The sequence below is a fragment of the Mus pahari genome, chromosome 1 (assembly GCF_900095145.1).
Source record: "Mus pahari chromosome 1, PAHARI_EIJ_v1.1, whole genome shotgun sequence".
Taxonomy (NCBI): domain Eukaryota; kingdom Metazoa; phylum Chordata; class Mammalia; order Rodentia; family Muridae; genus Mus; species Mus pahari.
Window position 1 is genome coordinate 128699514 of NC_034590.1, and position 15409 is coordinate 128714922.

A 15409-nucleotide genomic window follows, 5' to 3' on the forward strand; every position below is an offset into this window, starting at 1 on the left:
TGTATGTATGTATATATACATATATATATACACACACACACATCTATATGTGCTTTGCTATTTCATATATTTTAATAGTGTCAAATATCACTAATGAATCCTTGATTTTGCAAGCCTAGACATTTCCATAAATTATTCACTAATGTATCTATCAAATAAACTTCCTTCATGTAACTTATTATAAACTATAACTTTAATTGTCTATTGTTTTGAATATGTGTGTGGTACTTATACATGTAAGTATATGCACGCATGTATATATGGAGGCCCAAAGTTGATGTTAGGGGTCATCTCAATTGTTCCCTTCTTTATTTGCTGAGGTTAGGGTCTCTCTCGTTTGAACCCAGAACTTGCCAATCAGATAGCCAGTATGCCCCCAAGAGTCGGGTCTCTACCGACTTAGTGCTGAGATTACAGGTAGCTACAGTACTTGCTCAGCTTCATTTTACATAAGGGAATAGACCACCACGAGTGCTTTACCCACTTCTTTACTTCCTTGCTATAAATTACATATTTTAGACTACCTTTACCAACAACCTGGTTCAGAGTAGCAAGTCTTATGAAGACAGAGACATCATAGCATTCCTGTCAATGTATCTTTAATACCTAGCATAAAGGTTAGCATAGAGCAGGCACTCAACTATCTGATTGAGAAAGAACAGAGAACATTAAATGAATTCTAGTTTATAAGCTACTATTTTAATTCTAACCAACTGGATTATTCTTAAAATCTAGCAAAGAAATTTATGTTGCCAAGAAAATACTACTCAAACCTAATAGAAATCAAGAACAGTGAAAACACTACCTCCATGGGTTTTAGCTGAGCTTTTATATTAAAACAAGGGACTTCTTTGTACCATTCCCAGGATAAGTTTCGTTCAACAATCACTTCCAAGTTCAAAGGTAGTAGCAGGTCCAGCACTTCCTGGTATGTATCATTCATAAACTGAGACCTATTGGAAAATATAAATTGTTTGATATATATTCAGGCAGAAAAAACAGAGAGGATGATTAATTTTAGAGTATTGGCATTTATTAAATAGGAGACACTGGCAACTTTTGTGTAGAGAAAAATACAATTACATATCAAAATGGGATAACTTAAGTGACTTTCTCTAAACTGTTACATATCATAGGGAAGTAAGACTTAAAAATAGGATTTTTCAGAGAAAGGTAAAACCACTAAGTTGTGGAGGATTACCTCTATAAATTCAGTAAACCGATCTCATTAAAAAAGGCATTTTATATTAATACACATCAGAACACCATACTACTCTGTAAGAAACAAAGTTGGACCATATGAAATTATCTGTGGATCAAAACAGTAGAAGATGTACAACTCCACACAAAGATGCACCGTATGTTATTCCAGATGGTATTATAGCAAAACCGAATTCCATTAAGGACACTGTATTTCCACACAAGCTTCCTTAGGACCTTTAAGTGACAATAATGGTTACACAATGATAATATCCCTTATAATTTAATTACTTTCAAAATCTTTAAACTAGGTTAAGACATGACTCCAATTTTAGCTTCCAGCTCACCCTTAAAAACATGGGCTTAATTAGGGAATCTCTCAGAATATCTGGTATGAGGCCATTAGAATAAAATTACATTTAAATAAGTATAAATAGTTGAAATCTCCATTTAATGGTAGTGAGAAAAAAACATCTAAAACCCCACAGGAAAATATACATAACAAATATGAAACTTTAATGTTTATGCATTACACAAGGCTATACAATGTTATATGTTTTGTTTTTCATGAAAATAAAAACTCCATAAATATTTCTGGATAAATTTCTTCTCTGTAGAAAAAAAAGTAATGGCTGTGTAAAAAGATTACTTCCTTTGGAAGAATTTTTTTTTACTAGTTACTACTCAGTAACTTCTCCTATAAACACACATACCTGGAACCTTTTTTTCATTATATTTGATAAATATTAATATTTTAACTTTTAAAAATCAATTAACATGTGCGTAAGCATACACGACTATGTGTGCACTGTGTGCATAAGTGCACTTATGCACTTTTCTTTATGGCCTCAGGAAGTTCTATGGAAGAAAGGTCCATGTGTAGCTTATTCATAAGTTATTTTAGTATAGTTCATGGTATATGACTGGCATATGACATGTAATCAAGAAATATTTGCAACTAAATTTGAGAAATTAAAGAGGCACTCATAAATATAAAGTGATTTGCTTTTATGTTTGATAAAACAAGAACTAAACTGAATTTTTGACTATGAGTTTTCAGGGAAAAAATGGTTCTGTTCTCTAACTGAATGATTCTTTTTCTAAGAATTGATCATACAGAAATGATTTATCCTCTAATACTGGGCAAAATACCACATATGTATGGATAGACAAAAATATCACTCCTGATATTATTATTACTTATAACAGCAAAAAATTGAATCAACTTACATGTCTTAACAAAGAAAAATGCATTTCCAAATCACTAAACAAAATACTTTTAATATGCTGAAAACACTCTAGAAAAATAGTTATAACAACTGTCAGCTCATGTGTACAACAGCCCAGCATCCCTGTCCCCCATACCATTAATTATATAATAATGAGTTCAATAAGCTAAATATTCATGTATCTAATTTGAATCAGTTATAAGTGACTAAATAAATAAAATCTCTATATAAAAATAAAAATTTAAATATGAACTTGAGGGACCCTCCAGAATATACCAGAGATCTGGGAGTTTAGAGACTCTCAGGACTCAAAGGGAGGGGCCTTAGCCCACCACCAATAGGAACACAGACATTGAATGAGGGATGGGGTTGCCATCCCACAGTCACATCTCTGACCCATAATTGTTCCTGTCTGAAAGAACTGCAGGGATAGAAATAGAAAGGAGCCTGAGGAAAAGAAGGTCCAGCGAGAGGCTCAAAGTGAGAGCCAGCTCAAGGGGAGATCCTAAAGCCTGACACTATCACTGAGGCTATGGGGTGATTACAAAAAGGGACCTAGCATGACCGCACTCTAGAAGACCCAAGTAGCTGTAGGAGTCAGATGCAGATATTTGCACCCAACCAATGGACAGGAGCTGCTGACCCCTGTCATTGAATGAGGGAAAGGCTGGAAGAAGCTGAGGAGGAGGGTGACCCTGTAGGAGGACCAGCAGTCTCAATTAACCTGGACCCCAAAGATCTCTCAAACACTGGGTCACCAAACAGGCAGCATACACCAGCTGATATGAGGCCACCAACACACATACAGTAGAGGACTGCCAGGTCTATGTTCAGTCAGAGATGATGCACCTAACCCTCAAGAGACTGGAGTCCCCAGGGAGTTTAGAGGTCATGTGAGGATGGGGGTGGGAGGTGGGGACATCCTTGTGGAGACAGAAGAATGGGGAGGAGGAGGTATTGGATGTTGAACAGTCTAGTTGGAGGGTGGACCAAGGGGTGTGGAGGGAGGAATAAAATCTAGAGTGTAAATAAATAAATAAATAAATAAAACTTAAAAAAAAAAGAACTTGAAAAAGTACTGAGACATATTACTAAGATAGAAGGAAATTTAAAACATAAAACTTAAAATATAATTATAATGGTAAATATATATGCAAATAAAACAAATCAGAACAAATAAATTAACTGTTAACTCTGGATATTTAAAAGAGTTAGCAACTTTTATAAGTAAAGTTAATTATTTTGGAGATACAACAAACAGGTACTATAATCTAAGTACCCACAAATACTGATATAAAAGCCATCAATATAATTTGAATGCAGATCATTTAATATACATCCTACCATTTCTTTAAACCAAACAAGACAATTTTTGCAGTTTAGATTCTCCAGGTTTATAAAATAGCTTTAGCTTAGAATTAGAGTTATCATTGTATACTAAGAGCTATTATCAACTGGGGCCATGCCTTTATCTACTGAAAGTGGTCTTTACAAGTTGTATCTCCTCTTTGTTGGGTATTTAGGCTAAAGTCATCACCATTGGGTCCTGGGAACCTCTTGCTTCCCTGCAGTCTGGGACTTTCTAGTGGCTACACCCCCAGTTCTTCATCCCCCACTGCTACATATTTTTATTTGATTTCCTGACTCTGTACTTCTCTCCCGTCCCTTCCAATACCTGATCCTGCCTCCCCTTTCTCTAACCCTTCCAGACCTCTCCTTCCCTCTCTCTCCTGTGATTATTATTATATATATATAGGTTTTTTTGAGACAGGGTTTCTCTGTGTAGCCCTGGCTGTCCTGGAACTCACTCTGTAGACCAGGCTGGCCTCGAACTCAGAAATCCGCCTGCCTCTGCTTACCAAGTGCTGGGATTAAAGGCATGTGCCAACACTGCACGATTCCTGTGATTATTTTGTTCCTCTTTCTATGTAGGAATGAATCATCCACGCTTTGGTCTGCCTTCTTCTTAAGCTGCATATGTTTTATGGGTTGTATCATGGGTATTTTGCCTTTTGGGCTAAAATCCACTTATCAGTAAATAAATACCATGTGTGTTCTTTTGTGTCTAGGTTACCTGACTCAGGGTGACATTAACAGAAAGCCCACACAATCATGGAAGCTGAACAACTCTCTACTCAATAATTACTTGGTCAGGAAAGAAATAAAAAAAAATTAGAGATTTTTAAGAATTTAACAAAAATGAAGGCACATTATACTCAAACTTATGGGACACCATAAAAGCAGTGCTAAGAGGAAGACGCATGCCTCTGAGTACCTCCATAAAGAAATACACTAGCAGTCATACACTAGCAGCTTAATAGCACATCTGAAAGATCTAGAACAAAAAGAAGCAAATGCACCCAAGAGGAGTAGATGGCAGGAAATAATCAAATTAAGGGCAGAAATCACCCAAGTAAAAACAAAGACAAAAACATCATAAATTTTTTTTTCATTATCTAAGGAGCAGTTTTCAAGTATTTCTAGGTTCTTTTGAAAGGTTATAATTGATCTAACTAGAAGACATCTTCAAAAAAAAAATCACACAGCATAGTTACAGTAAAATAAGAAAAGGATCATTTTCTTTTATACAAATATATTGTGAAAAGCTTACCTGTATAGTCTCATTTTACTCAACTTTATTGTTATCAAATCAATTACAGGTGGGATATTACTCTGGGTCTCTGTTACGGTAACAAATATATTTTTCATTGTAATTAATCCAAAATCAGCAACAAAAACGTTCCGAGACACTGGAGACTGTGGAATGAGCACAACTGGAGCCTTGATGTTAACATCCAATGCAAACCTAGAACTCTTTCGAGCCAGCTCCTTTACACCATCAGCAGCCATCTCTGCTGCTTGAACAGTTGCTTCAGCCAAGGCATCTTTAACTGCTTGAAAGTTATTTATAAATGCCTATAAAGGTGATAGAATATTAATATCACATTTAATAAAACATAAAATAGTTGTAACTTATATTAACTGTAATTCTACCTCCATACAGCAAAATAAATAAGTAAGTAAATAAATAAAAGGACAGCAAATATAGCTATAAAATACAAATCTAGTCAACAGAACAATGCCAAGAGGGATATTTGAATGTTCAATGGTATTATTTCCTTATGGTGTACTTTCTCTAAGACCTAATCACTTTTTACAGTTCACTCATGTTTGCAGTTTAGATTTAAAGTCTATGAAGTATTTAAGAACTCTCAGGACTGGTTAAATGGTTCACTGTAGAAGTGCCTGCTACCAGCTGAACACACAAGTTTAGTTTCCAAGGTACTCCTGAAGGAAAGTCAAAAACTGACAACTAGGACTCACAAAACTAGAAATTGTACACCAAAGGAAACAAGCAACTGAGTAAAGATTAAGTCCATAGAATAGGAGAGAACCTTTGCCAGACATACATCCAATAAAGGATTACTATCCAGACTACATAAAGAATTAAAAAAAAAAAGTGCCAAAACAAAAAGCCCAACAATCAAGACTCAAAAGATTCATGAGATATATCTCTAAACAAAAGATCTCAAAACAAATAGCTAAAAAATATCTTACAAAGTGTTCAGTGGCCTTATCAACTAAGAAAATTCAAATTACACCATCTTCACCCAGTTGGAAAGGCTAAGATCAAGAAAACAACTAAAAATAAATGCTGGTGTGGATGAGGGGAAAGGGAGACCTTATTCACACCTGTGAAGATGGAGGCTGTATCCTCAGCACCCACAAAGAAAGCCAGGAAGGTGTGGTACCCTCTCATCTCAGCAGTCAGTAAGAGTGTGGAGGGAATGCACAGACTGAGCTAGGTAAACCAGCCAGCTAAATGAGACTCTGCTCTAATATATAAGGGAGAGAGCACATACATACACAACAACAACAACAACAACAACAAAAACAAAAGAGACTAGAAATCAGTATAATACCAGGAAAATTAAATAGCTGACAGCGAGGGTACAATAGGAATAGAAAAAACTTATGAAAAGCAGAACTAAAGAACTCAGAAGTTCTATGGAAAAATTATTTCAAGATTCAATTTTATTTCTCAAAGTCTATAGTATCTATAAAATATAATAATTTTGAATCCAAAGTATAATTTTAATTTCTTAATAGTGACTTTATATATATTTGGTATATAGTTTTTTAACTAAAAGGTAGAAAATGCAAATGTTTACATTTATGATTTAAACAATAAATTCAATTAAAGTATACTGTTATATACATATATATATATTTATATTACAGTATACATTAGTATGTTAACCAATTAACTAAAATATTTATCAAAGTATTATATAAAAGACATTAAACATTTGGGTTGTTATGGTATGTAACTATTGTTTTAAATATGTACATATTTGTATTTGTACAAATCTTCCTAGCTTGGTCTCTATTCTATTTTGGACTTCTTTTAATCAAATGTGGTCTTTTAACCTGAAGATACTATAAAATTTTTCTATGAAGTATTTTTGTACAAGGAAAAAGCAAATATGAAGGAATATCCTTTGTTACTTTAGTTTTAATTTGTAAAATATATTATTAGGCCAGACATGATGAAATATACATTAATTCTCAGCACTTGGGAAGCAAAGGCAGGTGGGTCTCTGTAAGTTCCAGGTCAGTGTGATCTATTCTCTAAGTTCTAGGCCAGCTAGGGACATATCTTTAAAAAATTATATATACAATTATATATAATGTATGTATATATGTATATATGTGTGTAAACATACATTATATACATGTGTGTTTATATACATAATCTAAAATTTTAATGCATGCATAATTTTTAAGATAGGTCTTCATCTATGTTTACAACATAGCAATTTCTTCCTAGAAAAATAATTTATTAAAATACATACCAATATAGAATACAGGAATTTTGTGATGAACACTACTTCAATGCAACCAACAGTTAAATGAACCCGAATGTCAACCACACTCATATCTGTGTATGCATAGCCAGCAGTTGCATCCATGTAAGAAATCATTTTGAAGCTGAAAACTTCTTTTCCAGTGATATAAAGAGCCTTAAAGAGACAAGAACCCCAAATGTCAAAATCAATATTTGAAGTATTGTACCCCAAGACAAAAATGAAATGAAACAAAATAATAAAATATTCTACTATTTGGAAAATCTTCCAGAAATTTGAGAAAGTACAAATGAGACAATTCAAAATGCTTTAAGAAAATTTGTACCCTAACGTGTTTTCTGTTGTTGTCTTGTGTTTCTTAACAGAGGAGAAGAGATCTGTATCGCACTTGGATTTTCTGCTTTGCACTGAGTCATCACAAAACATCTTTAGTTAACTTTCAAAGCTGAGACACAGATTCCCTGTACTCAAGTGTCTCATTCCTCTAGGTCTGAGACTTTGAATTTTTTTTTTCATATTCTTCATTGGAATATCTTAAATTTAAGCTTTTCATTCTTCATTGATTGATTAAGAATTGTTTTAATTACTAAAAAAGAATTGCTTAAAATTTCCAGCACCATATTACCAGTTTAAAATGTAGGAGACAAGAATATATATATATTTGGAACACTGTATTCAGTTTATAGTTTTCTTGACTCTTAAATTCTAAATGCAATAACCAGAGGTTGAAAAGCACCAGGAAAACCAACCACAGAACAACAATTCCCAAGAACAAAAAAGTATGAGCAATTTTGGAAGGCAGAAGGACGAAATGCAAGACTGGAAGTTAGGCTTTGGATGTGATGCACAAAGCTAGACTGAAGACCATTTCACACCCTAAAAATAACAAACAGCCAAAGAATTAATATAATTTTCTCAATGCTATTAGAAATATGAAATAACAATACAACAAAGTATGCTATTATCTAAGAAAAATCAGGAAGATTACAAGATTCCAAGAGGAAGGGATGGCAAATATTGTGAGTTAAGTAAGAATAATTCAGCTAAAACATGAAAATTGAGGGAACACCAATGTAGGATACAAAGTCCCTGGGAAACTAAAACAGTACCTCCTCCATGGCAGGGACTTGGTTGGTCTCTGTTGAGAATGCTTGAGGAAAAGACTAAGGAACAGATCCTGGAAAAGTGAAAACATTTCCATCCATCCCACTCAATGCCCCAAATACTGGGCTGCCAAGATAGCTCAGGGGTTATCAGCACCGACCAGCCTTCTAAAGAACTGGGGTTCAATTTCCAGCATCCACATGATAGCTCAAAATCACTTATATCTCCAGTTCCACAGGATCCAACAACCTCTTCTGGTCTCCATGGACATCAGACACAACCAAGGTACACCAAAAGACACAGAGACAGGTGACAAAATATTCATACACATAAAAATAAATAAATGAATTATTTTAAAAGGCCCAAAGCATGGGTGTGGGGGTGAGGGAGGGAGGGAGGGATAGGAGAAAGATACCTTGGACATTAGCGAGGCCCAGCTTTCAGTCTGTCTGTAGGGGGTAGAAAACCAACTAACTGGGGAAAGATCATAACTATTGCCTAGGTAAAGAAGAAAGCCAGCTGAGCAACAGCATTCCCTTTCCTCTATGTAGCCCTGGCACCTACTACTTAAAACACACTGGCTCTAAATTTACAGACATCGGCCTGCTCTGCTTCCAGATCACTGGATGCCCAGTCTAAGGACTTCACCAATGCTTTACACTGCTGCTGTGGTCTAGTCTGCGCTACATGGCTGTAATTCTGCTCTGTGCTAACATTTTGACCTTCCCTCTACTCTAATCCCATAGGAAGTTGCCTTTTTACATGTTTAGCTCTTTCCTTAATAATGTAGATGTTGTCCCATATTCCTGATGCATGCATACTTGATTTTTAGTATTGAGGTTGGTAGACAGGAGGTGTATTAGTTACTTTTCTTGTTATTGTTACTCAGTTGGATCCCTAGAGCCTACTGAGTTAGATCACTAGAAATGCTGCTAACTGGCTTGTTCATCATGGTTATGCTGCCTCCAAGTTTCCTGCTTGAGTTCCAACTTTGGCTCCCTTGGTTATAGATTATAATCTTGAAGTTGTAAGATAAAATAAGTCCTATCTTCCCTAAGTTATTTTTTTAACATAATGGTTTACTGTAGGAACAGAAAAAGTTAAGTAGAACAAGATACAGTCTAAAATAATGACCCTGAATACCGGGGACTCACATCCAGGATGGCAGATGAAACTCTACCAGCTGAGTGACCTTTATGAGCTTTTTATAGTCTTGAAGCTAAAAAATATTCAGGTGTGAATGGAATTTATGATAATTATTTAAATTAAAAAGTAGCAGCTTGCGTTCTCATGCTAATTGTGCTACCCAAAATAATTTTTGCAGTGTCCAGCACTTAGGCTTTAGGAAACCTACCCACAGTTTGGCTCTAATTGGGAAATAAAGTTGCCAATGGTCAATGACTGGATAGGGAAACAGAGGCGGAACTTTTAGATTTCCTGGACAAGGGACAAAGGGAAGGAGGAGAAGAACCACCATGACGGGAAGCAGAGCGATCAGACTTAAGAGCAGCCAAATGGAGGAATCTGGGAAAGTGGTCCAAATGGTCACTCGCCCGACTGGGTCTGGGATAGCAGAAATAAAATGTAGATTTAGTGAAGATTAATTCAGAAATACCTGAGGGGAGTATGTGATAGCCACAGGGAAGTTTGGAAGTGTCCAGCCATTGAGCTAGTTAAAGCTATTAAATATATAGGTTGCATATGCATGTCTTTCATTCGTGAATCCAGAGCTCTTGGGAAGGTGTAGAGCCATGCATGTGCCCGCTGGGAGCTCAGAGTGGATTAATAATTTACCATTACAATCAATAAGTGATAGTAGTAATTTATAATGTAGGAAAAAAGTAAAATCAATCCTAGGCTTAACCATACACATTCTTTGCTAGCATAACAAACATTTAAAAAAGAAATCAACACAAATTTTATACAAATTTGTGGTAGAAAGTAGCTGGCATAAATTAACCCTTCAGAAGACCTTTATTCAGAAAAAGACAGAGTTTGATGGTCATGGGCAACCTTGATCATGCCCAGAATCAGGACAGCTTAGCCTTCAGGCCAACAAGGAGCTTCATTACAGAGATAGCTGTTGTGAATAGCATGATAGAATCCTGAAGGGGAAAAAAGCATCAATTCCCAAGACCAAAGGGAAATAATGACTTCTAATGAGGTGTGGGGGGTGTATAAGGAGAAGCATTCCATGTGACCAAGCCAAAGTACAAGGAGCCAGGTAGAAATTAGACACAGGTAAAGTTGTATTTCAAAGTTACTTTCAGTATGGGTGTCAAGGGATTGAGGCTGATTCTCACAGTTACATCAAGCAAGTGCTTTTCAATTGTTTGGACTAAGTAAGAGATTACCAAGGGAGTGGTCCAATGTGGGCCAGAGAAGACAAATTTTTCAACTCAATTTATGAATCTATAATTTACTTGATAACAAACACAGAGAAACACGAAAAAACAAATATTTGGATTTGTTACCCAGAAGTAACAAGCACTAAAAACTAATTTTTAAAAACTTGTAATTTCTGGGAGCTGGAGAGATGGCTCAGCAGTTAAGAGCACAGACTGCTCTTCCAGGTGTCCTGTGTTTAATTCCCAGCAACCACACGGTGGCTCACAACCATCTGTTATGGGCTCTGGTGCACTCTTCTGGTGTGTCTGAAGACAGCAACACTGTACTCATATACATTAAATAAATAAACCTTTAAACAAACAAACAAACAAACAAAATATCTCACTAACTTCAAGATGTCCTTTTTATAAAAAGAAATTAAAAACTAGCATCAAGCTGTTTTATTTCAGTACAATATCAGGTAGTGATATCAGAAGTAGTTTTTGTCTTTACCAATAACTAGAGCACTATACAACAATTCACTTGTAAATAAAGTTGTTCACAATGACTTGATCTGAAAGTTAAAATCTGTAGCAATAATGAGTTTAGTATAACAGTAAAATCCAAACTGAGAGGACAATAATGTATGGCTAACACAAAATGACCACAAAACTTAATACAGGGCAAAAGAATTTCTGCTTCTTTGATGACTCAGTGGAGTAGTTCATGTAGAAAACCTATACTGGAATCCAAAGATCATTAAAAGAGAACACACACTGGAGCAAGAAGACAAGAGAAAGAGACTTTCCAATCTGTGCCTCTTTTATCTTGTATTTTAATCTTGTACATATTTTAAAAGAAAATTAACATAATCCATTTCTGGGCTAGAACTCATTTGTGTTGTTGTCTTTTAGTAGATAATTTAATTTCTGTGAGCACACTTTCTAGAAAAATTAAAATGCATGATCTATTCTTCACTGTCCTATATTTATAATAAATCTTAAAGTAAAAGAGAAAAGTTAATGACTTTGAAAAGTTTCTTATTCCTTATTTCTATAAGTCAAACATATTTTGAGACCCCTGTACTAAATTACTCTTTATTTGTAACTATATAGTATATAAAAGTGTGCATATACACACATATAAACAAGTATAATTTTTTGTTTCACATAAAAATTGAGTTGGTGAGTATATCAGTAATGATGACATAACTGGAGAGATGGCTCATTAGTGAAGAGTACTTACTGGTATTCCAGAGGACCTAAGTTCAGTTCCCAGCACCCACATGGTGGCTTACATGTGTCTGTAATGCCAGTTCCAGGGGATTCATTACCCTCTTCTGACTTTGGTGAGCACAAGACATGTATGCAGTAATAAGACACTGATAGAGTGTGTGTACATGCATACATACATACACACACACATGAAAGCAAAACACTCATACACATAAAAAAATAAATGAACAGGCACAGAGAGAACTGGTCTCCCAGGAGTGCTGACACATCTAAGATCACTGCTGAGAGCATCAAGACAGCTGTAATATCTAGCCTAAGTGGGATCCCCACCGAGCCCAAAGGACACAGGAATCGCAGAGCAGCCTAGAACAGGATCTTTCCGGTTTCCATCTGGGACCAGAGGTGACCCTGTGTCATGGTTCTCACTCAAATCCTGCCTAGAAAGAGCTGGTCTGCCAGAAGAGCGGACACAACTAAAATCACAGGCTCACAGGCAGGACAAGCTACAGTCAGAGACAGCAAGACCAGCTAACACCAGAAATAACCAGATGGCAAGAGGCAAGCACAAGAACCTAAGCAACAGAAATCAAGGCTACTTGGCATCATCAGAACCCAGTTCCACCACCATAGTAAGCCCTGGATACTGCAAGACGCCGGAAAAGCAAGATTCTGATTTACAATCACATCTCATGATGATGATAGAGGTCTTTAAGAAGGACAAAAAGAAACATAGGAAAACACAAACAAACAGGTGAAGGAATTGAACAAAACCATCAAGGATCTAAAATTAGAAATAGAAACAATGAAAAATTCCTAAAGGGAGACAACCCTAGAGATAGAAAACCTAAGAAAGAGATCAGGAGTCACAGATGCAAGCATCACCAACAGAATACAAGAGATAGGAGAGAGAATCTCAGGTTTAGAAGTTACCATAGAAGACATTGAAACAACAGTCAAAGAAAATACAAAAAGCAAAAGGCTGCTAACTCAAAACATTCAAGAAATCCAGGACACAATGAAAAGACCAAACCTAAGAATAATAGGAATAGAAGAGAGTGAAGATTCTCAAACCAAAGAGTCAGCAAACATCTTCAACAAAATTATAAAAGGAAATTTCCCTGACATAAAGAGATGCCCATAAATATACAAGAAGTCTACAAAATACCAAACAGAACCAGAAAAGAAATTCCTCCCATCACATAATAATTAAAAGACCAAATGCACAAAACAAAGAAAGAATATTGATAGTGGTAAGGGAAAAAAGTCAAGTAACAAATAAACAGAGACCCATCAGAATTAAACCAGACTTCTCAACAGAGACTCTAGTCAGATCTTGGGCAGATGTCATACAAACCCTAAGAGAACAAAAATTTGAGCCTAAGCTACTATACCCATACTATACAAAACTCTCAATTACCATAGAGGGAGAAACCAAGATTCCATGGCAAAACCAAATTTAAACAATAACTTTCAACCAATTCAGCTCTATAGAAAGTAATCTTACAACAACCCCCAAAGAAGAGAACCAAACAAGAATAATTTCACCTCTAACAACAAAAATACCAGGAAGCAACAATCATTGATCCTCAATATCTCTCAACATCAATGGACTCAATTCTCCAATAAAGATATAGACTAAAGGGTCAATACGTAAAAAGGATACAGCATTTTGTTGCATATAGGAAACACACCTCAATGACAAAGACAGAAACTACCTCAAAAAAAGAGACACACAGGCATAGAGACAATATCCAAATTAATAAAATCAAAAATGAAAATGGAGACATAACAGAAACTGAAGGAATACAAACAATTATCAAATCCTACTACAAAAGCCTATACTCAACAAAATTGGAAAATCTAGATGAAATGGTTAGTTTTCTAGACAGAAACCAGGTACCAAAGTAAAATCAGGATCAGATAAACCATCTAAAACATTTCCATAATCCCTAAGGAAATAGAAGCAGTTATTAAAAGTCTCCCAACTAAAAAAAATCCCCAGAATCAGATGGTTTTACTTCAGAATTCTTTCAGACCTTCAAAGAAGACCTAATACCAATATTTCTCAAAATAGAAACATAAGGAACACTACCCAATACGTTCTATGAAGCCACAGTTATACTTATACATAAACCACAAAAAGACCCAACAAAGAAAGAAAACTTCAGACCAGTTTCCCTAATAAACACTCAATAAAATTCTTGCATATTGAATCCAAGAACACCTCAAAACGATCATTCACCATGATCAAGTAGGCTTCATCACAGGGATGCAGGGATGGTTTAATATACGGGAATCCATCAACATAATCCACTACATAAACAAACTCAAACTAAAAAAAACACATGATCATCTCATTAGACACTGAAAAAGCCTTAAAAAAAATACAACACCCACCCCCTTCATGATAAAAGTATTGGAGAGATCAGGAATTCAAGGTCCATACTTAAATATAATAAAAGCAATTTACAGCAAGCCAGCAGCCAACATCAAACTAAATGGACAGAAACTTGAAGCAATCCCACTAAAATCAGGGACAAGACAAGGCTGTCCACTCTACCACTATCTATTCAATATAGTATTCAAAGTTATAGGCAGTTTGGCAGCAAAAGGAGATCAAAGGGATACAAAGTTGAAAGGAGGAAGTGAAAATATCACTATTTGTAGATGATATGATAGTATATTTAAGTAACCCCCAAAATTCCACCAGACAACTCCTAAACCTGATAAACAACTTCAGCAAAGTGGCTGGATAAAAAATTCACTCAAACCAATCAGTAGCCTTCCTTTACTCAAAGGATAAACAGGTGAGAAAGAAATTAGGGAAGCAACACCCTTCACAATAGTCACAAATAATTTAAAATATCTTGGCCTGACACTAACCAAGCAAGTGAAAGATCTGTATGACAAGAAATTCAACTCTCGGAAGAAATAAATTCAAGAAGACCTCAGAAGATGGAAAGATCTCCCATGTTCATGGATCAGCAGGATTAGCATAGTAAAAATGGCCGTCTCACCTAAAGCAATCTATAGATTCAATGCAATCCCCATCAAAATTACAACTTAATTCTTCACAGAGATAGAAAGAGCAATTCTCAAATTTATCTAGAATAAAAACAAAACAAACAAACAAACAAAAAACCCAGGATAGCAAAAACCATACTCAACAACAAAAAAACTTCTCAGGGAATCGCCATGCCTGACCTCAAGCATACTAAAGAGCAATAGTGATAAAAAACAAACAAACAAACAAACAAAAAAACCCAGCATGGTATTGGTACAGATACATGCAGGTAGATCACGGACTACAACTGAAGACCCAGAAATGAACCCACACACCTTTGGTCACTTGATCTTTGATAGAGGAGCGAATAGCATTCAGTGGAAAAAAGATAGCATTTTCAACAAATGGTTCTGGATCAACTGGCAGTTGACATGTACAAGA

The 15409-nt window shown here is 35.5% G+C and overlaps 1 protein-coding gene across 4 annotated transcripts in view; it reads right to left on the reverse strand.

Moving 5' to 3' along the window:
* Vps13a (vacuolar protein sorting 13 homolog A) overlaps positions 1 to 15409 on the reverse strand; it is a 197325-nt gene that overhangs the window by 100575 nt on the left and 81341 nt on the right. For all 4 annotated transcript variants that reach the window (XM_029542348.1, XM_021191562.2, XM_029542349.1 and 1 more), the window contains exons 32-34: positions 7286 to 7453; positions 5041 to 5345; positions 806 to 953 (exon numbers count right to left, since the gene is read on the reverse strand). In XM_029542348.1, coding sequence (XP_029398208.1) covers positions 806 to 953; positions 5041 to 5345; positions 7286 to 7453 — 621 coding nt within the window. The remainder of the gene's footprint in view (positions 1 to 805; positions 954 to 5040; positions 5346 to 7285; positions 7454 to 15409) is intronic.